Below are 25,357 nucleotides of genomic sequence, written 5' to 3'. Positions count from 1 at the left end.
GGAAAGTACAAGTGTTTTTTGCAAATAATATCCGGTCTCGATTTGTTATTATGGCGCTAAGACGCGTCGATTGATACCACTCTCGAACTTTTTCCGTCCATTCTGACCTGGTTTCGCAAAAGCCACGATTGAGAGAATACAAAGGTTGCGCAGATCTCGGACCGCTATTCCTTGATTTATATACAAGATAAAATAAAATAAAAGTGTGTACACAAATAACTTATAAACAATGATATTGTTTATACTTTTTAATTATACATGTTTTAGAGGATACCTCCCTTAACATCCTGACCAAGTTTCATTTGTTGTTGTTGTAGCGGCTACAACAACCCCGCTCAGATAGGCCTCAGGCGTTGTCGTCAAGTTCCACTAACGGCAGCCCCAAGAAGCGTGCAGCCTCTATGGGGTCGGTCCATAGGGACGACGCCGTTAGGGTTGTGGGATTTTCCGGGCATGCGGAGAGATGTTCCGCATGCCGGACATTCGTTCGGCACATCCGCATTTAACCTACTCAGGTAGGAATTAAGCCTGCTGCAGTAGCCAGAGCGAAGTTGGGCTATTGTTGTCCTGGTCTCCCGAGGCAGATGGAGCTCCGTCGCGTCAATGTCCGGTGTTTGTGTGCCTAGAACGACATTCACAGGTCTTCAGTCTACATAACTTGAGACTGCGTCCCTGTTTCATTTGTTAATTCCACCAGGTTTTCTTAAAACACAAGGTGCGGCTAACTACGAAAGCCCACCCCAAAAAAGGGTTACGAAGCAAAAATCAATTAGGGCCGGTTACTCAATGGGCCGTATGAATAAAAACTAAGCATTGCTTTTTCTTAAAATTTCATACCTTTTACTTCACTTTTATTCGAATAAATTGAGTAAAAGATCTGAAATTTTAAGAAAAAGCAATTGCTTATTTTTATTCATACGGCCCAATGTCTGGTTAGGGCCTTGATAATATATTTCCATAAATTTTATTATTTTATTTTATAAGGCGTCGTTACGCAAGCGAGATTTGCCAGCACGTGAAGACAGCCGGCTACAATCAGAAAATAATGCACATGATTTATGGTATTTGGCAACCTTGTTTCTAGTCACATAACGAATATTATCCGAAATGGCTTTTGGTTATACGTCTATATACGTACATAGGAATGTTTTTAAATTTTTCAATCGAAATTTTATTGTAGTTACTTCTAAATTTGTAATACAATTCTTTTTTGTACTTCGAATATACATATTTGATGTTTATTAGAATCGGGTTCCTACATTCATTCATTTAATTACAAGTAAGTTAACGCTTTTCGACGGAAGCTTTTTAATTTAATGACTTGTTCTGCAGTTCTTTTGCCACCTCAAAATGAATATATTAAAAGGTTTGACAAGAATCAAGTCTAGTTTTGCCCGTTTCATTGAGACCACCAACAACTTCATGTGGGTACATCATAGTGAGAAATTCGCTGATAGACGGTTGGTTGTGGAGGAATTATCGGATCGAGAATTGGTTAGAGTACAGGGAGAAGAGGTTGTGCCCTTCTTGCAAGGACTCATAACGAATGACATGACTCATTTGCAGTCGGGCAGTACACCTCTTGCCAAAACTCCTGCAATGTACACAATGTTTCTGAATAAGGCCGGTCGAGTGCTGTATGATTCAATTATATACCGCACTCCAGAACTGAATACGTATTTGATTGAATGCGATAAATACATATCAAACGAACTTCGACGACATTTGCGGCTTTATCGCGTTCGCAGAAACATTCAGATAGATTCTGTAGGCCAAGAGTATCGCCCATGGATTGTTTTTAATCCAGTTGGCAGCGTTGTTCGAATGGATACTAGTGTACAAGTGGGGCAAGAAGTTATATCTACACCGGATCCACGTATACGGGACCTTGGTACTCGTGTTATAACAAAATCAGATAAAACTTGGAAGGACTTGGCTAATATGTTTTCTAAAACGGGTGATGTGACAGTTGCAAAACCTACAAATGACTGCAACTACCGAATGCATCGCTATCGTTATGGCGTCGGTGAAGGTGTTCATGACCTTCCACCTGGCAAAAGTTTTCCTTTGGAAGCTAATTGTGATTACTTGCATGGTGTTAGCTTTCACAAAGGCTGTTACATTGGGCAAGAGCTAACAGCTCGTGTTCATCATACAGGAGTAGTGCGAAAGCGCATAATGCCTTTACGCTTGACTGTTCCAGCGCCACCGAAATCNAATTCTGAAAATGGTTGATTTGGCTTCTGGTGCTCTAATAAAGATCGCCCGCATTAATTTTTCTTTAATATCTATAATGTACAGACATCGACCTGTTACAATTTTATTATATGTATAGATATTAATAATAAAATAAAAAGGCCTGTATGCAGCTCTCAAGAAAAGCAAAAACTCCATATAAAATGATGTACAAGAATGGCTAAGAAATTTTCTTGAGTCAACTTTCCGTAAGGTAGTACGCAGTTCTTAAGGAATTTGCTACGCTTCCTCTACGGTTTTCTAAAATTTTTTGTGAAAAAAGAGCACAAGGCAACCCAGGTTTGCAACAGAAATATATGTCCGTTCCATTAAACCTTGAGGAAAGAGTGAGGCAACAGGCTATGAAGTATCAAAAATGTCAAAATTTCTTGGACACACACACGAAATAATGGCAAATTTTTCTTGACCGTTTTCTTGAGAGCTGCATACAGGGCATTAGGTAGCAATTTAGACGTACTCGCACACAGCCTTAACCTACATTTTGTTCATAAATAACACATAATTGTGTATATTTTATCCTCGAAATGTACTTTTTCTAATCGTGAGGCGAAATTCCCCACAGTAAGTGTTGCCGTGCGCGAAAAACGAACACGCTGCACATAACCCAAAAGTACTCCTCGGGGACCAAATGGTGAAAAACTGCGAAAATGTATATCGTTACTGTATACTGTGATATGAAGTGCGCGGTGATTGGATGCAAAAACACGCACAAAAATAATAAATTGGTTTGCACAAACATGTGCACAATATTGCTTGCATTTTTTCTTTATGCTTCGTCTTCATATTCTTTGTTTACTTTTCACAGAAAATAACATGCCGCCGAAATTACAAACGTCAGCCAGAAAATAACTTTTTTCTTTTGTTTCATGTTGTCAGATCTATGCATCTTCTTTATATTGTGGCGTTCGAATAGTAAACTAGTATAATGTATGTAGCTCTAAAATATTTATGTTTAAATGTATATTTCTTACAAATCTGGTAACGCCATAACTTATGACATTTCGTTTTCACCTACACATATACTTGCTTGATAAGGACAAGAACTTTTTCTTTTTATTCGTGGACCTTCATCAAGCAACTTCGTGTAAGACATTGGAACTGCGATTTAAATAAATATATTCGGTTTCCTGTGAACCCGAAAGAACCAAAAGCCATCCGACTCTTTATTTTGCGCTGTAGCGTGGATAGCTACATATATTCTGGTAAGGTATACCCCAGCAGGGCTGCCGCGGGTGTATCTCCCACACTGGTGACCCCGACGGTCGAAAATTCGAGAAGTGGTCCGGTGCACGTACATACACATGCATACACGTATTGCACAGCCACTGGGAAACAAAAGTAAGGTTAGGTGTACATCACGTGACTGGCTAGATATACGTATCACCACCTCGTTTGTCGAGACCTGGATCTGCCTGCATCGCGGCGCCGAATAACTAAAACATCTTTGAGAGCAAAGCACGCACCACAAATTCGACGCTAGCATTTTTTTTTGTAGCCAATTTTGGCGAAACGTAAAATAAGATGTCCATGGAAGAGCAATCAACTGATAATGCTGATATGTCTGACAACGCAACAGTGGCGGAGAACAAATGCCTAACTGGCGAGCTACAGCATATTAGCATCAAACCACCAATATTCTGCAAGCAAAGGCCTGATTTTTACTTTCTACAAATGGAGTCCAGCTTCGCCATTTCTCGGGTGAAAAGCGACGAAACTAAATATCACTACGTCATTAGTTCCCTGGATGCAGAAGCAATAATGCAAATCGCCGACATTGTGAGCAATCCGCCAGCAACAGAAAAATATGAGGCGGTAAAAAAAGCGCTCATCGCCGAGTTTACAGATTCTGATCAACGTAAAATTCGGAAGCTAATCAAGGAGAGTGAGCTCGGTGATTTAAAACCAACGCAGTTGCTCAAACGCATGAAAGATTTAGCTAGAGACAAACTCAGCGATGACGTCCTGAAATCGCTGTGGCTGGAGCGGTTGCCTGACAATGTGCGCGCGGTAATCTCGATCGGAACGGGCGATTCGGCAGAAATGGCAAGGCAGGCCGACCAGATGATGGAGATGCTAAGCTTTTCAAATGTGGCGACAATACAAAGCGAAGTGGGTCTCAGCAAGCAGGTAGAACGGCTGCAATCACAAATAGACGAACTCCGACTATCAAGAACGTCGCGCGCCGGAAATAAGGACCCAACTGCTCGTAGCAGAAGCCGATCACGACCTCGTTTTCCTTTTTGCAAATACCACTGGCGCTTTGGTGCAAAAGCAAACAAATGTATCGAGCCATGCCAGTTCAAAAGACTAGACATGAAGGAAAACTAGGAGAAGCTCTGTCAGCAGAGACGACGCGCAGAGCTGTTACAACAAAAAGTCGTCGTCTATTTATTAACGACCGAACCACGAATTGCCGGTACCTCATTGACACGGGTGCGGATTTTTCAGTAGTTCCGCCGCTTCATAATGACAAACCAGATCTGAATCACAGACTTTACGCCGCCAACGGCACTCCGATCAAAACCTATGGCACAAAAACCATCCAAGTAAACTTCGGCTTAAGAAGACCAATGGACTGGATGTTTGTTGTCGCAGATGTGTCGAGACCAATTATAGGAGCAGACTTCCTTCACCAATACGGACTGCTCGTTGACTTACGCAAGAAAAAACTAATTGACATGACAACGAAGTTAGAGGTAAATGCAGTGGCATGCACATATCGATGCGAACAAATTCACACATTTGCACCAAACCTGCCGAGTAACATTACAAGTATTCTTGAAGATTATCGAGACTTGACACAACCTTTTAAAATGACAACTGCGTCCCTAAACACTAAAGTGAGGCATCACATCGTAACTTCAGGCCCCCCAATCTTCTCTAAAGCACGTCGGCTTAACCCGGAGAAGCATTGCATTGCGAAATCAGAATTTGACTACATGCTAAAGCAGAATATCTGCCGACCTAGCAGTAGTCAATGGGCAAGCCCGCTTCATATGGCACCAAAAAAAGAAATAGGGAAATGGCGTGCATGTGGTGATTACCGCCGACTCAATGCGGTTACGCGACCCGACCGGTATCCAATACCGCACATTCAAGACTTTTCACAGCAACTATGTGGCAAGTCGCTCTTCACCACAATTGACCTGGAGCGCGCGTACCACCAGGTAACAATCGCGGAAGAGGATCGGGAGAAGACCGCAATCATAACCCCGTTTGGTCTTTTTGAATTCAACGTCATGACGTTCGGTCTGCGCAACGCAAGCCAAACGTTCCAACGCTTCATGAACGACATTTTCAGAGACCTCGAATACGTCATCGTGTACATAGACGACATATGCATTGCGTCGACCTCACAAGCCGAACACGAGCACCACTTGCGCACAGTATTGCAACGCCTTCGCGACCATAATTTAAAAATTAACGCGGCGAAATGTGAGTTTGCGAAACCCGAAATTACTTTCCTTGGCTACAAAGTCACGAAAGATGGTATCGCTCCGCCAACGGAAAAGATTGATGCCATCGTGAATTTTAAAAAACCCACTCTCGCTTACGAATTGAGGCAATTCATCGCGATGATCAACTTTTATCGTCGCTCGCTCCCGAACGCAGCCGCGACGCAAGGAAAGTTACAAAAATTAATAAAAGGCAACAAAAAAAAGGATAAGTCAATTATCGAATGGGATAATGAGGCTAGTGAAGCATTCCAGCAGTGCAAGCGCGACTTAGCGAATGCTACATTGCTCGCACATCCGTCACAAAATGCCAAACTAATTCTCCATGTGGATGCTAGCAACTATTGTGTGGGCGCGGCCATCCAAGAACTAAGCAATAAAGTATTAAAACCGCTCGGATTTTTCTCTAAGCGGATGTCGGAAACACAAAAAAAGCAAAGTACGTACGATCGAGAATTGCTCGCTATTTATCAGGCTGTCAAGTACTTCCAGCACCTCATTGATGGTCGTGATTGCACAATCCTGACGGATCACAAACCACTAACGTTTGCGTTTCAGCAAAAGCCGGAAAAATCAACACCGAAGCAGACAAGATACTTAAGCTACATCAGTGAGTTTACCACGGACATTCGACACATCTCAGGAAAAAATAACATCGTGGCAGACCTTCTTTCCCAAGTCGAAACGATTTTCAACGGCGAGCAGATAGATTTCAAAAAATTAGCCAATGAGCAAAGAGGCGACCCAGAACTCGAGCAGCTAATGACCGATAGTTCACTTCAATTAAAAGCAATCCAGATTCCGGGCACCAACTTAACTATAATGTGCGATGTATCGACGAAGCATGTGCGGCCGTACGTTTCGGAAAGATTCCGCAAGCAGGCGTTTGAGTCGATACACAATGTAGGTCACCCAGGCAAAAGATCGACAATAAAGCTCATGACGGAACGATTTGTTTGGCCACACATGAAACAACAAGTCAGCAAGATGGTATCGTCATGAGTGCCGTGCCAAAAGACAAAAGTCTGGAGGCACAACCGCACGGCGCTTGAGAATTTTCGGGTACCCAGCCAACGATTCCGCCATATTAACATCGACATTATTGGACCATTACCTCTTTCAGAAGGCTTCAAATACTGTCTAACTTGCATCGACCGTTTTTCTCGATGGCCTGCGGCAATCCCGATGCAAGACATCACAGCCGAAACAGTGGCCAAAGCGTTTTTACACGGCTGGATAGCGCACTTCGGTGTACCAGATGCCATCACAACTGATCAAGGCAAACAGTTTGAGTCAAAATTGTTCAATGAGTTGTCGAACCTAATTGGTGCTAAACACTTAAGATCAACAGCGTACCACCCGCAAGCAAATGGCCTGGTCGAGCGCATGCACCGTACGCTGAAAACGGCCGTGAAGTGTCACACCAACAGCAACTGGGTCGACAGCATTCCCATCGCTTTGCTCGGGCTTCGAACAGCATTCAAAGAAGACCTAAATGCCACACCAGCGGAAATGGTATACGGCGAAAACCTTAAGTTGCCCGGAGAATTCTTCGATAGCAAACCCGAGTACACGGAAAGCGATTTTCTAGAAAAATTAAAGAGTACGATAGCCAAATTGAAACCCGTATCAACAACGAGCCACGCCAAGAACAAAGTTTTCGTGCAAAAAGACATAAACAACTGCACTCACGTCTTTGTAAGGGATGATTCAGTCAAACCGCCACTGAAACAACAATATGATGGTCCATTTGAGGTAGCGAAACGGTTTGGCAAATACTTCGACGTTGTAATAGGCAACAAGGTAACGAGAGTCAGCATCGACAGGCTAAAAGCTGCGCATGTAGCCGAAGAGGATTCATGTCATACCCCGATGAGGCGACCAACCGAAATACCAACGAAACGGAGTATACTGAAACCCACATCACATCTACCTACCAACCGCCAGGAAGAAACTTCAACGCGAGTTGGACGAAAAGTCAACTTCCCCAAACACTTCGCTGACTTCATCTAACGACGAATCTGAAGGGGGAGTAGATGTGGCGTTCGAATAGTAAACTAGTATAATGTATGTAGCTCTAAAATATTTATGTTTAAATGTATATTTCTTACAAATCTGGTAACGCCATAACTTATGACATTTCGTTTTCACCTACACATATACTTGCTTGATAAGGACAAGAACTTTTTCTTTTTATTGGTGGACCTTCATCAAGCAACTTCGTGTAAGTCATTGGAACTGCGATTTAAATAAATATATTCGGTTTCCTGTGAACCCGAAAGAACCAAAAGCCATCCGACTCTTTATTTTGCGCTGTAGCGTGGATAGCTACATATATTCTGGTAAGGTATACCCCAGCAGGGCTGCCGCGGGTGTATCTCCCACAATATTAACTACACAAGATTATTCTGCGGATTTTAACCATCGAAATATTGCTATTAAATACAGAATATCGTGAAAGTGTACACTTAAAACATCACAATTGTATAAAAACTAATAAATACGTGTTAAATTGAGTTCATTTATTCCATTCATTTGCGTGAAATTCATCAAAACTTAGTGTGGAAAGTACAAGTGTTTTTTGCAAATAATATCCGGTCTCGATTTGTTATTATGGCGCTAAGACGCGTCGATTGATACCACTCTCGAACTTTTTCCGTCCATTCTGACCTGGTTTCGCAAAAGCCACGATTGAGAGAATACAAAGGTTGCGCAGATCTCGGACCGCTATTCCTTGATTTATATACAAGATAAAATAAAATAAAAGTGTGTACACAAATAACTTATAAACAATGATATTGTTTATACTTTTTAATTATACATGTTTTAGAGGATACCTCCCTTAACATCCTGACCAAGTTTCATTTGTTGTTGTTGTAGCGGCTACAACAACCCCGCTCAGATAGGCCTCAGGCGTTGTCGTCAAGTTCCACTAACGGCAGCCCCAAGAAGCGTGCAGCCTCTATGGGGTCGGTCCATAGGGACGACGCCGTTAGGGTTGTGGGATTTTCCGGGCATGCGGAGAGATGTTCCGCATGCCGGACATTCGTTCGGCACATCCGCATTTAACCTACTCAGGTAGGAATTAAGCCTGCTGCAGTAGCCAGAGCGAAGTTGGGCTATTGTTGTCCTGGTCTCCCGAGGCAGATGGAGCTCCGTCGCGTCAATGTCCGGTGTTTGTGTGCCTAGAACGACATTCACAGGTCTTCAGTCTACATAACTTGAGACTGCGTCCCTGTTTCATTTGTTAATTCCACCAGGTTTTCTTAAAACACAAGGTGCGGCTAACTACGAAAGCCCACCCCAAAAAAGGGTTACGAAGCAAAAATCAATTAGGGCCGGTTACTCAATGGGCCGTATGAATAAAAACTAAGCATTGCTTTTTCTTAAAATTTCATACCTTTTACTTCACTTTTATTCGAATAAATTGAGTAAAAGATCTGAAATTTTAAGAAAAAGCAATTGCTTATTTTTATTCATACGGCCCAATGTCTGGTTAGGGCCTTGATAATATATTTCCATAAATTTTATTATTTTATTTTATAAGGCGTCGTTACGCAAGCGAGATTTGCCAGCACGTGAAGACAGCCGGCTACAATCAGAAAATAATGCACATGATTTATGGTATTTGGCAACCTTGTTTCTAGTCACATAACGAATATTATCCGAAATGGCTTTTGGTTATACGTCTATATACGTACATAGGAATGTTTTTAAATTTTTCAATCGAAATTTTATTGTAGTTACTTCTAAATTTGTAATACAATTCTTTTTTGTACTTCGAATATACATATTTGATGTTTATTAGAATCGGGTTCCTACATTCATTCATTTAATTACAAGTAAGTTAACGCTTTTCGACGGAAGCTTTTTAATTTAATGACTTGTTCTGCAGTTCTTTTGCCACCTCAAAATGAATATATTAAAAGGTTTGACAAGAATCAAGTCTAGTTTTGCCCGTTTCATTGAGACCACCAACAACTTCATGTGGGTACATCATAGTGAGAAATTCGCTGATAGACGGTTGGTTGTGGAGGAATTATCGGATCGAGAATTGGTTAGAGTACAGGGAGAAGAGGTTGTGCCCTTCTTGCAAGGACTCATAACGAATGACATGACTCATTTGCAGTCGGGCAGTACACCTCTTGCCAAAACTCCTGCAATGTACACAATGTTTCTGAATAAGGCCGGTCGAGTGCTGTATGATTCAATTATATACCGCACTCCAGAACTGAATACGTATTTGATTGAATGCGATAAATACATATCAAACGAACTTCGACGACATTTGCGGCTTTATCGCGTTCGCAGAAACATTCAGATAGATTCTGTAGGCCAAGAGTATCGCCCATGGATTGTTTTTAATCCAGTTGGCAGCGTTGTTCGAATGGATACTAGTGTACAAGTGGGGCAAGAAGTTATATCTACACCGGATCCACGTATACGGGACCTTGGTACTCGTGTTATAACAAAATCAGATAAAACTTGGAAGGACTTGGCTAATATGTTTTCTAAAACGGGTGATGTGACAGTTGCAAAACCTACAAATGACTGCAACTACCGAATGCATCGCTATCGTTATGGCGTCGGTGAAGGTGTTCATGACCTTCCACCTGGCAAAAGTTTTCCTTTGGAAGCTAATTGTGATTACTTGCATGGTGTTAGCTTTCACAAAGGCTGTTACATTGGGCAAGAGCTAACAGCTCGTGTTCATCATACAGGAGTAGTGCGAAAGCGCATAATGCCTTTACGCTTGACTGTTCCAGCGCCACCGAAATCATGGACTATCTCAACCGAAACTGGGACAAACGTTGGCCTAATTCGTGGTGCAAACTTTGATAGAGCATTGGGGCTATTGCGAGTAGAGCAAGCTTTGAATTCACCCAAATTATTCATTGACGGCAAAATATGCTATGTAGAAAAACCATATTGGTGGCCATCAGAACTGCCTAAGAAGGCTAGAGTAGATGGCTGCTAGGAAGCAATTTTGCATATATTTGACGTATATTTATTATATCTCGTCAGATTTTATTCTTGTTTTGTATTGTTTTTAATCAAAACAAAATTATAATATATGAATAAAAATTGTTAAGCGTTAAAGACGTTGAATATAATGAATATAATTTGCGATCTTCGTTTGCAGGTGCGATTATGGAGATACCAAGGATATCCAGCTTGCCACCAGATGATACCTCTCTTAACAAATATGATGACCTGCAACTGAATGTGAGAGATGAAAAGGCAGAAATTGCTAGCCTGAAATTACCAGCCGCTGAAACAATAACTACCGAGCATCAAAACGATGATCACAAACCAAAAATTCTTTTTCAGTGTTCCGCCTGTTGCATGAAAGAAGTGGTTCATTATTATGGCAAAAATCCACAGTTTGTTTATGGTCTAAAACTTTTAGAAGACTCGTTTGTCATGCGCGATCCTTTTCAACCGACTCCAATACGTTGGAAACCCAAAGCAGAGTATTTTATTGTTGTAGGCGCCAAGTGCTCGGTGTGCAAAAATGTCGTTTGCAAAGATGCAGAATGTAGTTTTTATTTTACACTTACTTATTGCTTGTCTTGTGTAGAGAGTAACATGAATAAATTCCCAATAGAAGCTCAAGCTAAATTACGAAAACAATTAGCACGAAAATAAAAATACTTTTACTAATATATTTTCTTGTTATTTTGACTTAAAATTTCAACAATTTACATTAAGATACCAATCAGGTTGGTCACTTAAATACTATATTAAGAGAAGTTCGATTTCAAGACTGTTTTTTAGGAGCTATTTTCTTCGCTAAATTTTGCATTTGACTTGTCGGTTTCTTCTTTTGTTTCTTTTTCATAGCATCTACTTTTACACCGCGAAATTTTTTCTTTTTGAAATCGCTGTCTTTTGTATGCAAGCTTTTTTCTTTGTCCTTTAATTTATTGCATTTACCTGAAGGCTCTTTAGTGTCTCCACTTTTTGCATCTCGACCTGTTTTTGCACCCAACTTCCTAACAGAATAACGTTCAACATGTATTGGTCGTTCATCCAGCATAGTTTCATTGAGCTCCAGTGCCAATCCTACTGCTTCTGGTGCTTTGAAGCAGACATATGCAACGCCCTTACAGCCTTTATCATCATGTAAACAACGTACATAGTCAATATCTCCGCAGCTAGAGAATATTTCCCGCAGCTTCTCTTCGTTAGCATCTGAAAAAAGTATTTAAGAAAGTGGTTTAAGGCAATTTTAAATGTTTCTCTCAGAACTCACTATATTTAAGGTTACCGACAAAAATTGTACATTTTGCGTCCATGGAAGTGCTTTTCAAATCTGCACGAGTTATGCGAAGATGATTCTTTTTGAATACCGTGCCATTTAAATCTAAAGCACTTGCAGCCGTCTTTGCATCTTTAAGAACCACCCAAGCATTCAAAGTGCCTGCCTCTTTACGATGCTTATGTTTAAACAAAACCTTACCAGAAGCTGTTCTAAAACGAATGCCATTAACTGGTCCGTAATCTCTAAAAAGGCGTACCAATTGAACGCGCTTTGTATTGACCGGTAGGTTTCCCACGAAGACAGTAGCTGCCTCTTTAGCGGGATCGCGATCTCTTGGCTCTTAAAAGAGATATGGTATCAACATTAATATATGTAGACATATGCTTGCATAAAAATCATACATACACTCAGGGCTAGCACTAAATCCTTCGTAGTCCGGCTTTTCGTAAAATCTATGAAAATGCTATCACTGAATTCGAATAGTTACGAACTTAACGCATTTTTTCAATTTGCCCGTTCGGATTTAGTGTTCGCATTTTCATAGATACCACGAAAATCGAAGCAGCCGATGATTCCAGTGACAGCTCAGACTAAATATTTACGATTCGAGAAAATGTACATGAACCTTACCTCGTTTACCCGGACCATCGCCTTTTTTCTTTTGAATTTTAGGTTTAGATAATTCTTCTATCGGTTCACCAACAGATTCATTTTCTTCCATTCTTGGGCCAAGTTTATTCGCTTCAATTTTTGTTTGTTTTTTAAGCTTTTTGGCCAACTTTTTAGCATTTTTCTTATCAATTTTTGCAAGTAGTTTGTCACCTCTGGTAGGAATTTCCTCTGTTGCTTCGCCTTGTGCATCGTTATCTTTTTCCTTCTCAATTTTTGCAAGTAGTTTGTCCCCACTAATAAGAATTACCTGTTTTGCATCGCCTTTTGTTCGCTTATCCTTTTTATCTCCCGTTTTGGTACACCCATTTAAAGTGCCAGTTTCTTTCATTGCCATATCAGAATTTTTGACCTGCTTCAATCTTCTTTTAGCCTCAAACCTCCTTTTGGTATTGTTTTTTAAATTTTGACTCTTTTCCAACACAGTCTTTTCGCATCCCTTGCCTTTTTCTTCCGGTTTCTTGTTTTTGATCATTTCGACAAAATGTAGGCGTCTAAAAATTTGCACGACGAACTCATTCAACACGTTTGGATCAGCTGTCCTATACGCTGAGTACACGTACTTTTATAGTTGAAATTAGACAATAAAGCTGATGCCACAACTTTGCCAGCAAAGCGCCAGACGCAAAAGGTATGCCACAATGAACGGCAAGAAAACAATTTGAACTGCTTTTTAAGCTCGAATTTGGACGAAACAAAATAAATATTAAACCCGCTGATTGTCAACGCGCGCTAAAAGATGGGAGTTGGCCATCTTTTCGCTTCGCGCTGCAGTTGCAACGATCTATGTGGCATGCTCTGTCCATACAATTTTTCTTACTTAAGGGCTAATACACGTAAATCCTATTCTGAAACTATAATGTACTTAACATCAACTTTTTTGTTACGTTTTAAGTTACTCCCGTTCTGGTCGACAGGGAGATTTAAATAATCATTAGAATTAAATAATTATTACTCGTTCCTTTAGGGTGGGGTTTAGTAGCGCTCCACTATTTCGGCCTATTCCGTCCAAAGGGGTGGCCCGATCAAAAAAAAATTTCACACCCTTGTAGTCCAGGGTCTACGCATTATTTTAGGGAAATGTTTAGTAGCACTCACATCGTTTTTGGGGTGATGGGCGGAGGGGGAAGGGCGGGGCCCCTAAACCTCCCCCACTAGAAAGGGGGCAGTCCCCGCTTTCTAAAAAGGCGTACCTTTGGCTCCTCCCACAGGCCCCTGGGGAACCGTTTGAAAAAGGGGGAAAAACGGAATTTTCTTAGGCAAACTGAGCAGTTTGAAGTGGAATATGACCCAACTAACAGAAACCGTGGGATTTTTTAATAAAAGAAATTATGCCAAATTAGATATCGGGCGATTTTGAATAAAGAATAAAATAGTTAATTAAAAATAGCAAAAACAAGGGAACAAATGCACAATACCTACAAATCTCGAATTAAAAAAAATAAAAAATAGGATCGATAGAGACCATTGAGGTGAACATAACGGTATATTTATTTTTTTTGGGAAACAACAACTACAACAATTATTAAAGGTCAAAATTCAAATTAAGCATTTTCTTAAATTAATATTTCAAGGAATTGGACAATTTTGATGTCATTTGATAGAGAATTTAATTCTCTTTAATTTGATATACATACATATTTATACATATACCTTTTTATAGTTTTCACAAAAATCGAATTAANCCGTAAAGCAAGTTATAACTAATTGAGTAAAGTGTAAAGTGAAGGGGAATATAAAAATATATTGGTTAAGTGGCTGCATTAAGGAGGATAGAAGTAATAAATGTACGCTAATTTCCGAATTTTACAAAAAAGGGCATATTTCNATTAAGCATTTTCTTAAATTAATATTTCAAGGAATTGGACAATTTTGATGTCATTTGATAGAGAATTTAATTCTCTTTAATTTGATATACATACATATTTATACATATACCTTTTTATAGTTTTCACAAAAATCGAATTAATGTGGAAAAAAGTATACAGGGTTTTTGTGTATAAACTTCTTTTTGCGCTGAACACCTTTTGCAGAGAACACCTTTCTGCGTAGGCGGCCTTCGGCCGCACTTATGGATTATAACCCTCACAAAGTAGAATTCCACATTAATTATATTTTTGTGAATACTATAAAAGATATATGTATAAATATGTATATCAAATTAAAGAGAATTAAATTCTCTATCAAATGACATAAAATTTTCCAAATCCTTGGAGGGGTTCTCGAGAAATATTAATTAAAAAACATGCTTAATTTGAACTTTGACTTTTAATAATTGTTGTAGTTGTTGTTTCCCAAAAAAATATATATATCGTTACGTTCACCTCAATGATCTCCATCGATCCCAATATGATTTTTTTTTTAATTTGAGAATTGTAGGTATTCTACATTTATGCCAAAACAAGTTTATATAAAAAAAAATGTTCTCTTTAACAAATGTATTTTTGCGTAGAATTTATTTCTGCGTAGGCGGCCTTCGGCCGCACTTAGGGATTATAACCCTCAAGCAGTAGAATTCTCCTTTCTGTGTTGCCAAAGAAGGGGGGCTGAACACCTTTTGCAGAGAACACCTTTGTATATTTTTAATGCTTACTGGGTTATATGTTTTGCATACTTTAGAGTTTGACAGCTGAACTCCGCCATTTAATTTGCATATGCAACCAAAGTCAGACGCGTGTTTTTGAAGGTGTTTTTATTTAATGAATTGTGATTAATTTGTTAATATTAAAGCCGTAAAGCAAGTTATAACTAATTGAGTAAAGTGTAAAGTGAAGGGGAATATAAAAATATATTGGTTAAGTGGCTGCATTAAGGAGGATAGAAGTAATAAATGTACGCTAATTTCCGAATTTTACAAAAAAGGGCATATTTCAAACCCAATTTGTAAATAAATTAGCGATCAAAAATTACAAAAGTGGGTTTTAAAATAATGTGTAGACCCTTGACTAGAAGTGTGTGCAATTTTTTTTGGATCGGGCCACCCCTTTGGACGCAATACCTCGAAATAGACCGACTACGTACTAAAGAGTACCCATGAACGAAAGACACAAGATCACGCCTTCCCGAAAGAAAGAAAAAAGTTATTTTCTAGCTGTTGAAATCTCGACGCCATCCTTGTTATAAGAAGTAAACAACGAAGAGAACAAAAAAAAACGCGTAATTGTTGAACGCATGAATAATAATTTTTATTATGCAAATTCTTCTATAAATCATGTCGTTGTGTTAAATTATTCTTTACCTTATGTGTGCACACGTTGTCACAAGCGAAAATTAAGAAAATTGCAGTTAAAAGCCACCACCAAATTGTAAACAACGAACAAATGTAAACAAACGGCTAATGTCAAAGTCGCCCAACTTTTTTCCTAAATGCGATTGTAACGGGCCACTAAGTCCCCTTTCAGACACGTCAAGTCTTGAAAGCAATTTTTTCGCATTCTCTTTTGTGTTTTCTATTTGCTTCCACACGCGTTAACTTTAATTGAATTCAAGTCCTTGGTTCTTTAAATGGGAAGCAACGAAAAGATCAAAAGAGACAAGAAAACTTGAAACGAATTGACGGTACGGAGGTATCTGTACTCTTCTCACCTCCTTCTCCTACGAACGAGCAGACTTGAAAGCAAGACTTGACGTGTCTGAAAGAGGACTAAGAAGAAGGCGTGATCTTGTATTTTTGGTTCATGAAGAGTACCCTAAAAGTATGTTCGCATATCAATATTATCTCAATTAAAGCTCGTTTTTAATCACCCCGTTTACACAGGCAAATCTCAGATTATTANTTGTTGTAGCGGCTACAACAACCCCGCTCAGATAGGCCTCAGGCGTTGTCGTCAAGTTCCACTAACGGCAGCCCCAAGAAGCGTGCAGCCTCTATGGGGTCGGTCCATAGGGACGACGCCGTTAGGGTTGTGGGATTTTCCGGGCATGCGGAGAGATGTTCCGCATGCCGGACATTCGTTCGGCACATCCGCATTTAACCTACTCAGGTANCATGATTGAATAATACTATGATTATTATTATTATTACATATAATACTATTAGTATTATTGAATCATGTATTTTAACTTAACTTTTATTAAAAATATCTTTACAAACCTCTTTTCCTTGCTAGCGTCCATTTTTGTTTACTTTTACATTTGGCATTTCTCCACTTTTTCGCAAAAACAATCGATAAAACTAGGATGTGCACCGAAAAGATATCGGTTAAATCTGAGATTATTTTATAATTACAGATTAAGGGCCGGTTGCTCAAAGCCTGGTTGACACTAATCATCGATTAACATCGTTATCGTATGCATGCACTGCTATACCATTTTTACGTAGAAATCAAAAACCAACAGACTTCTACGTATGTACTGCTGTGCGTTGGATAACCGCTTACACGCGGAGCTCATTTAACAGATTTCTTATGTGATAACTCTCAAGCCATGCCAAGTATGCATAACAGAGCCTTTTGAGCAACCGGCCCTATACTGTTACGATTATCCTTGAATCCTCGTCCGGATTTCTCAAATCTCTCGGTTCGTATCGCTGGTTTGTTAAATAAATGCTAACGATGACCAAATTGTAGTACAATTAACTTTATTGTACAACAATCAATTTACAATACTCGCTATAAACGCTTTACAATACTTGTTAAAGCAATAATAACACTTTACTAAACTTGTTAACACAATTAAACTTATAGCTTGCTTATTTGCAACTCACTTCTCTGATCACTTTACTTGTAGCTTGCTGACTTGTAACTAACTCAACTCCGCTGTGGCGGCTGTGGTGTGTTGCCGCTCCAACCGCTGCAAGTCTTTCCAAGTGGACCACTTTCATCTTGGTCCTCGGTCTCCCAGCTGTCTGAATTCGATGCACTGCGTCCTTCAGCCGTTTGTCAATCCTAAACGGACCTTTCCAGTTACGATGTTGTTCGGAGGTGACGCCTTTCTTCGGCTGCGGCATGTGCAACAACACCAAATCGCCCTCCTGTAGCTCCTCTCGGCTCGGCGTTGCTGGACATTGCTTCCAGCTTATCTCCGGTGGTGCACCATCTCACATGGTCGTGCTTCTGCCGGCCACTGGTGGTGACCAGACCATGTCTCCTCTTGTGGGCACCCTTTTTGCCAGATCTAAGCCGCATCCTCTGTCCATGACACCCATGCTCCTGCCTTCGTGCTGCACTGCCTTTAGCACATCTTGCTAAATCCGGTTCCTTACGCTGAAACTCCCGCCGTCGTTTCGTATCTCGCTCGTCCGCAGCTGCTAGCTTCATTGACCGGACATGTATAATCTCAACCTTGGCTTCCGGCTTAACTTCTCGTTTTTGCCGACCACCTTTTTCAGGACACTTCAAAGCGCGCCTACTGCTACCACAGCCGCTTCCATTTCCGGCCACCGGCGTATCACCATTGCAAAGTGGTTCAGTGGCTTTCCTCCTGCCGGAAACACTGCCTGGCTCGCCATGACCACTTCCTTGTTGCGACCTCTTGTTCACTGAGCTGGCGGAACCGTCACGCTTTTCCTGTATCGGTGAACCACTTCCTTCTCCTGACGAAACCATTTCGTCTCCATCACTGTCAACCTCTTCCCAACTAACCACTTTTCTGGTGGAATCTTCGGCACTTCCTCTAAGACCAATCGTCTGCTGAAGCACTGGTTGTCGTAACCAACCCTAAGTGGCACTTTCCTGTGACGATCTGTCAGGATCATTCTCTGGAGGTCAATCTCCATGCCTTGGCCAAGTAAGAAATCCACGCCGATGATGACTTCATCCACAATGTCTGCCACTATAAACTTAGTGTACGAGGCCCAACCGTCGATTATTACCTCGCATGGTACTTCTCCTAACCCTTAGGTGCATTCACCAGTTGCANTAACGATTCTCCAGCCCCATCTGGTAAACCTTTCTCCTGTGCTCGCTACCATAACGTCTTTCCACTGCACCCATTAACGCATCGTAATTGTTCCTTTCAGAGTCGGGAATAGTCTGCAAAATTTCCGCTGCAGGTCCTTTTAATGCGACGAATAACGCAGCGGATTTATCCTCCATGCTCCAATGATTTGCTGTAGCTGTCTTCGCAAACTGGAGCTTAAAGACCTGGAAAGGAATCGTGCCGTCAAAGGATGGAGTCTTTACCTTGGTAGCACTTGTCGAAGTAGCTGGACGATTCATCTGCAAATCTCGGAGACGATCTCCAAGCTCATCCCCCTTAGCTTGTCCTGTTTTTCCTTAATAAGCGCTTCGATCTTATCTTGTCGTTCCTCGATTTTATCCTGTCTCTCTCTGAGTTCCGAGTAATTTTTGAATAAATTCTCTTGTAGCTGAGTAATCTTTTCATCTAGCTGCGATGATATGCGTGTTTCCTGCACTTGCAACTGGGATGAAATCTGTGATGACATCTGTGACATGGCAGCCAATAACGTGTTCATGTCCATAGCTGTTGATGAACTTGGAGACTTTTGCTGTTCTTCAACCTTCCCGGATGTCTGCTGCACTTCCTTCGACGAACAAGCAGCCTCATACTTTTCGGATGCATCGTCGAGTTAACCCTGGAAGTCGTATTTGTCCACGTCGATGCCTTCTGCTTCCATAGCCTCTCGCAGCCGTGATAGTAACTCCACTTTTCTTCCGGAGGTTGCTAAATTTCGCTTCTCCAACTCCTGTTTGAGTTCCTCAATCTTTAAGTCCTGAAATTTCGCCATTTTCAGTAGTTTATCCTTCGGGATTTATTTAACAATCCCACTTCTGACACCAATTGTTACGATTATCCTTGAAACCTCGCATGAACCAAAAATAAAAGATCACGTAAGAACGCGACGTTGTATTTGTAACTGGTTTTGAGAAAAAAGTTTGCGAAAGCGGGTTCGTCAGCTAGCGTTTGTTTACATCACAAGCACCACTTTTTACACTTTTATTCAAGTAAAGAAGAGTTAATTCAACATGACAACACATTTTAAAGCATTTTGTTGCATCATTTTACCTAAATTGTGCATTTAAAGTGGCTGACAATAATTTTGGCTAATTTTGGTTTTCCAGTGAGCTGAGCACATCAATGTTCAAACAGTGATGCCAGACCAAGTATTGAGTAAATGCGCTATGTATTGTTACGATTATCCTCGGAAACCTCGTCCGGATTTCCCAAATCTCGCGGTTCGTATCGCTGCATTGTTAAATAAATGCTAACGATGACCAAATTGTAGTACAATTAACTTTATTGTACAACAAACAATTTACAATACTTGCTAATACAGTAAAAACACTTTACAATACTTGTTAAAGCAATAACAACGCTTTACTACTTGTTAACACAATTAAACTTATAGCTTGNATCAATTTACAATACTCGCTATAACAGTAAAACACTTTACAATACTTGTTAAAGCAATAATAACATTTTACTAAACTTGTTAACACAATTAAACTTATAGCTTGCTTGTTTGCAACTCACTTCTCTGCTCACTTTACTTGTAGCTTGCTGACTTGTAACTAACTCAACTCCGCTGTGGCGGCGCCCTTATATACCTGCGCTGGCACTTATGGCAACTCTAGAACATTCTGAAGTTCATCGCTCATTCTCTTTCTCTCGCTGTTCGCAGTGTTCATCCAACTTGACGTTTCTCTTTGTGGAACATTCTACGTCATTCCTCGAACATTCTGCCTATTTCTCGTTGTTCGCTTTGTGTTGCCGCAATACTGATTAAAAATCGAGCTTTGATTGAGGTGATATTGATATGTGAACAAAGTTTTAAGCTCGAAAATGAGGATAATCTACTTATATGTGAACCTAGTATAAAATAATCGAATGTGGGGAATAAAGATATTGGATTTGCGTTGTGAATGTTAGTTGGATTTCTCGTTGCTTGGTTTAAATATTGATTGTCGTTAGAGAGTAATTTTTGTTCTTATAATGAATTCATTTATCATTTGCAAAGCTTTCAGACCTTCCGCTTGGATTATGGTGCATTTACATGGTATGAATCTGTTCATAAGCCGTATGAATTTTCCTATAAAAGAAGCACCAACTCTATCAAGAAATGAATGAAAGCGATATATATTTAACAATTTTGACTTATATACTTGGCAATATTTTTGTTGTAAACAACAAATAAAAAATATTTTATTTTGTGCTAGCTTCGAAACTAGAAGCTTATTTTTGTTAAACGTGCTTTAAAAAGGACCTACTGCCAATAAAGCCTTGTGGAGTGCTATTTTTCCATATTTGTAATGCTTCCATTTAAACATCTTTATGGAAAAAAAGTTTTTTTGTTCAGAATGGCTTGTTTACGAAACGCTTGGCATAAGTTGAAGTCATAGGGATGCCGTTTTCTTCCGTTTCTCAGAGGATTTTATTCTTGAAAAGGCACCAAAATATGTATGCAATACTTCTACATATCGTCGTTTAAAGTACAAAACCGCGCATCAAGAAAATGCAAAACCTCGTATGTGATGTTGCCTAAATTTTATAGGAGAGAGTCCTAATTAAAAACGGTTCTCTTTTTTAAACTTAACTATCTCTTCTCCTTATGTCTAAGTATCGATATTTTATTATAAATGGCTAAGGGCTTGATGTCAGGAGTTTCCGGTGACCAATACCTTTTTTGGCACAAATTTCAGTTTCGAGGTTTTGCAGAACCACGATACGCGGTTTTGTACTTTTAACGACGATATACATATTGGCGCTTAAACAATATGTTAGTGATTGGCCTAGCTTCTCCCGAATTTCGGAGTGTATATATGTAATATAAAAAAGAATGCGAGAATTATAAGAAAATTGTCCCAAAATTCAGGAGCAAATGAAAAAATGCTCATTGAAAATAATTCACATGTAAAAATTGAAAGATATAACTTAAGCGGTTACAGCGCTAAACAAAGGGAAAAGTTAGAAAAATAGCAATGCGGTTTGTCGAGTCGTGAGTAGGCTAAAGAAATAAAACGCCTCTTTGGTTACAATGGCATGACGACGGGTACGAGAGCGTTTATTTCTATGATAATGAAATACAGTGGTGCAGTGGTTTTCATATACATAAATCAGATTAATAATACTCACCGCAGTTTGCGCCTTTCCTCTTGAACATTCACGACTCTAATAAATCAAAATGACGAAAAACTTAAATAAAGGCAAATGTCGAACATAAAGGTCGAATGTCTTACAAGAGTTGCCAACTGCGTAGAGTTCACAAAAACTTTACATAAATTAACAAAGCTTACGATGTGTTTACACTTTAAATTTGACTACGATAAGTTATAGGTGGACGTTTTGTCACATTCCCACCCCCGTGGATCGCTCAGATTCACCACTACATACGTCCAAAACGGCCAGCTTTGAAGAAGGACGATGTACTACACCAGAGCTAGTCCTGACGTCCGCGCGCCGAATTACACCATCCACTCCAGGGAAAACACGCTCCACCACACCACGGCACCATTGTCGCATATAAACACCACGTCACCCACTTCCAATGCTTTCGTCTTCTCGCACCATTTGGTTCTTCGCGTTAACGTAGGTAACTACTCCATTATCCACCTCTTCCAAAACCTATTGCGAAGCTGTCGAGCAATTCGCCACTGTTTACGAAGGGCACACGTTCGCTCTTCCGAAGCGTTTTTAGAAGGCGTTTGCGCTGTATTGGCGGTACCCAGTAAAAAATGGTTTGGCGTAGGCGGTTCGTCTTGGTCCACTGATATCGGCAAATGTGTAAGTGGCCGAGAGTTCACTATATTCTCGGCCTCAATCATGACGCTCTGCAATGTATGCTCACGTGGCGCGATTTCCTTCAAGGTGTGCCGGAGGACACGTTTAACGCATTGCACCATGCGTTCCCACACTCCACCTTCCGATGGGTTATCAGGGCAGACACCCAATCAATTCCTCTTTTAGATAATTCGGTCTGTATTTGCTCACAGTCAAACACCTCATCGAAGCGTTTTGCTTCTTCCTTGACGCCAACGAAGTTCTTTCCGTTATCGCTGCGCATTCGGACTGGGACGCCACGCCGATTGATAAAATTTCTAATGGTAAGAATACACGAATCCGTTGACAAATCAGCTGCTACCTCCAAATGTATAGCTCGCACCGTGAGGCATGTAAACAGAGCGATCCATCGTTTTTCAGTTCGACGGCCGATAGTTACGTTCAAAGGGCCGAAGTAGTCTATGCCCGTGTAGCTGAATGGTCTTACGTATGGCGTTAAGCGATCCTTCGGCAGTGTACCCAAAATCGGCGGTGAGGGTTTTGCACGGGAAGCTCTGCAAACGATGCAACTCGCGACAACGCTTCTTAAAACTTGACGTATGCGGGTGATCCAGAACTTCTGGCGAATCTCCCCAATTGTTGCTTCAAAGTACTGATGTTTCATTCGCTCGTGATAATGGGTAACGATTAGAATAGTAAGCTGGTGCTTCTCTGGTAAAATTATGGGATGTTGGCAATCGAATGGAAGCCAAGTAGCAGCTTCTAAACGGTCACCAACGCGTAAAATTTTTTCGTCGTCAATAAACGGTGCTAAATTGTTGATCGTACTGTCACTACCTAGCGGTTGTCCTACTCGTAGTGCAGTGATCTCCGCAGGAAAGGTAGCTTCTTGCGCCACGCGACATAGCAATTTTTCGGCCGCGTTGACTTCGGATGCGCTTAGCCCATAAAATTCTACAGGCGAATTCTTGCGTCGGCTGCGGTTGACGAATCTTAATACCCATGCTGTTGATCTCTTGAGTCTGTTGTAAGAAGAAAATCTGTTAAAATTGAAAATTGTACTGTTAAAGAGGATAAGCAATGGTCGCGGTGACAACTCTTCGGTAGTTGTTTCTGTGGTAGTTTCAGCTGTGGTAGTTTCAGTAGAATGTTTTGGCCAATCTTCCACTCCCAATGATAAAAATTCTGGTCCCTTGAACCAACGAGAAGTTTCAGATAAGTCTATATGACGGCTGTGGCGTGTTGCATCGCCAGCAACATTCGCGCTTGTAGGAACCCATTTCCAGTCACACGGGTGAGTTACGGCAAGTATCTCCGCGATACGATGCGCTACGAATGGTTTATAGCGGCGGTTCTCGGAGTTTAACCAGCTGATAACGGTCGTAGAATCCCTCCACATAATACGGGTACATTCAAGGTTGTGTTATTCGAGAATTAATTGCGATAGGCGAACGCCAAGCACAGCAGCTTGTAACTCGAGACTGGGAATTGTCATTGGCTTCGTGGGCGCGCATTTCGACTTAGCTCCGATCAGTGTTGTTTTGACCTGACCTTTCACGCATATATATCGCCAGTAACATACCGCAGAGAAAGCCTCTTCACTAGCGTCCGCAAACACGTGCAGCTGCAAATCCTTTGGTGGTCCGTCATGGAAATAATAGCGCGGAATCCGAACCATCGAAGTCTTCCGGACGTGTTCTTGCCATTTTTTCCAGGAGTAGTTAATTTCATCGTCTAGTTGCTCGTCCCATGCTATTCCCCGCCGCCATACTTCTCGCATCAACAGTTTAGCGCCAACAGTCAGATGACAAATAAAGCCCAGCGGGTCGTCGAAGATGGACATCACATAGCTGAGAAGCTCTCTTTTTGTTGGTGGTCTGCTTCCATTTACTACTTCTGCGTTGACTCGATGGAACTTAAGCTCATATCGAAAAGTGTCGTCATTTGGGTGCCAAAACATTCCGAGTACCTTTTCTGTATTTGACTGAACATCAAAACGGCTGATGGCTGATTATCATCTGTTGCACTGGCAAATGTCTTAAATACGGCTGCAGAATTGGAGGCAATCTTTCGCATGTAAAAACCCGCCGCTTTGTGTATCCTACGTACTTGCTCTGTAATGGTTATGGCCTCCTTACAGGATTCGAAACTGTCCACGTAGTCATCGACATAATGATGCTTTATGATGGCCTCGACAGCGCGTGGAAATTTCTTCTCATACTCAAAAGCGTTTAAGGTCTTCACTTATTGCGCGGCACAAGGCGAGCATGCGGCTCCGAATATCATAACTTGCATTTCGTACACGTCTGGCTGGTGTCTGGAGTCGTCCCTCCAAAGAAACCTTTGCGCGCACCTATCTTCCGGTTGTATCTTGATCTGGTGATACATTTCCGTGATATCACCACAAACACCAATAGCTCCGATCCGAAAATTGTACAGTACGGTTGGCATTGGTTGGTAGCCTTGAGGACCCTTAAGCAAACAGGAGTTTAAGGATATTCCGTCTACGGTTGCAGCAGCATCGAACGCTAGGCGGAGTTTACCAGGCTTGTTAGGATTTTCGACTGCGAAGTGTGGAAGATACCAAACCCTTGGGCCAGTTTTATTGGAATCAAGGGGATTCAGTTTTACCGCGTAATTTTGGGCAATGTAGCTTTGAATTGTCGATTTATATGCTATGGCAAAGTCACTATTCTTACTCATCTTTTGTTCAATTCCTCTGAGTCGTTGTTCGGCCATTTGGAAACTGTCTGGCAGCTGGATGTCGTCCTTGTGCCACAGCAAACCGGTTTGGTATCTTCCGTCTATACGTACAGTAGTGGACTTTAAAATATTCTCTGCGCGTACATCAGCGCCACTTCTCACCACTGGTGCCGGCCGCACTCCAAAGTTCTCGATTTCAAAGTATCTCTTTACCATGTCATGTAAATTTTGAGCAAGCTTAACATGTGCTGATGATCTTTAACTCCCAACTCTGCTATCAGTCTACTGTCAATCATTGTCACGGATGAGCCCTCGTCCAGCATAGCGTATG

At 40.9% G+C, this 25,357-nt stretch overlaps 4 protein-coding genes across 4 annotated transcripts; 2 read left to right on the top strand and 2 right to left on the bottom strand.

Annotated features, from left to right (window-relative positions):
* The first annotated feature begins 9,337 nt into the window (after positions 1-9,337).
* Positions 9,338-10,799, top strand: LOC108363663 (putative transferase CAF17 homolog, mitochondrial). The gene is made up of 2 exons (XM_017617094.1): positions 9,338-9,553; positions 9,607-10,799. Exon 2 carries the CDS (start codon positions 9,625-9,627, stop codon positions 10,687-10,689), a length of 1,065 nt encoding a protein of 354 aa, XP_017472583.1. The 5' UTR covers positions 9,338-9,553; positions 9,607-9,624; the 3' UTR covers positions 10,690-10,799.
* Positions 10,800-10,842: 43 nt separating this feature from the next.
* Positions 10,843-11,379, top strand: LOC108363664 (cysteine-rich DPF motif domain-containing protein 1). Its single transcript, XM_017617095.1, has one exon. It carries the CDS (start codon positions 10,863-10,865, stop codon positions 11,358-11,360), a length of 498 nt encoding a protein of 165 aa, XP_017472584.1. The 5' UTR covers positions 10,843-10,862; the 3' UTR covers positions 11,361-11,379.
* On the bottom strand, positions 11,362-13,215 carry LOC108363662 (nucleolar protein 12-like). The gene is made up of 3 exons (XM_017617092.1): positions 12,607-13,215; positions 11,968-12,315; positions 11,362-11,906 (listed from the first exon to the last, which is right to left on the bottom strand). The coding sequence occupies exons 1-3, from the start codon at positions 13,118-13,120 to the stop codon at positions 11,473-11,475; spliced, it is 1,296 nt and encodes a 431-aa protein (XP_017472581.1). The 5' UTR covers positions 13,121-13,215; the 3' UTR covers positions 11,362-11,472.
* Positions 13,216-22,405: 9,190 nt separating this feature from the next.
* On the bottom strand, positions 22,406-23,722 carry LOC108363668 (uncharacterized). The gene has a single exon (XM_017617099.1). The coding sequence runs from the start codon at positions 23,720-23,722 to the stop codon at positions 22,406-22,408; it is 1,317 nt and encodes a 438-aa protein (XP_017472588.1).
* Positions 23,723-25,357: the final 1,635 nt, after the last annotated feature.

This window comes from Rhagoletis zephyria, unplaced genomic scaffold, assembly GCF_001687245.7.
Source record: "Rhagoletis zephyria isolate East Lansing unplaced genomic scaffold, Rhagoletis_zephyria_1.1 Rzeph_scaffold_01332, whole genome shotgun sequence".
In the NCBI taxonomy this organism is placed as follows: domain Eukaryota; kingdom Metazoa; phylum Arthropoda; class Insecta; order Diptera; family Tephritidae; genus Rhagoletis; species Rhagoletis zephyria.
Note: the sequence above shows the minus strand (reverse complement) of the source record. Positions and strands in the feature narration are given on the sequence as shown.

What these genes read in the sequence shown, in the direction of transcription:
- LOC108363663 (XM_017617094.1), top strand. Translation starts at nt 9,625, where the DNA reads ATGAATATATTAAAAGGTTTGACAAGAATCAAGTCTAGTTTTGCCCGT.
- LOC108363664 (XM_017617095.1), top strand. Translation starts at nt 10,863, where the DNA reads ATGGAGATACCAAGGATATCCAGCTTGCCACCAGATGATACCTCTCTT.
- LOC108363662 (XM_017617092.1), bottom strand. Translation starts at nt 13,120, where the DNA reads ATGATCAAAAACAAGAAACCGGAAGAAAAAGGCAAGGGATGCGAAAAG. An exon ending in CGATGGTCCGGGTAAACGAG is followed by an intron (nt 12,316 to 12,606) that starts GTAAGGTTCATG and finishes ATCTCTTTTAAG; the next exon opens with AGCCAAGAGATCGCGATCCC. An exon ending in TGTCGGTAACCTTAAATATA is followed by an intron (nt 11,907 to 11,967) that starts GTGAGTTCTGAG and finishes TACTTTTTTCAG; the next exon opens with ATGCTAACGAAGAGAAGCTG.
- LOC108363668 (XM_017617099.1), bottom strand. Translation starts at nt 23,722, where the DNA reads ATGTGGAGGGATTCTACGACCGTTATCAGCTGGTTAAACTCCGAGAAC.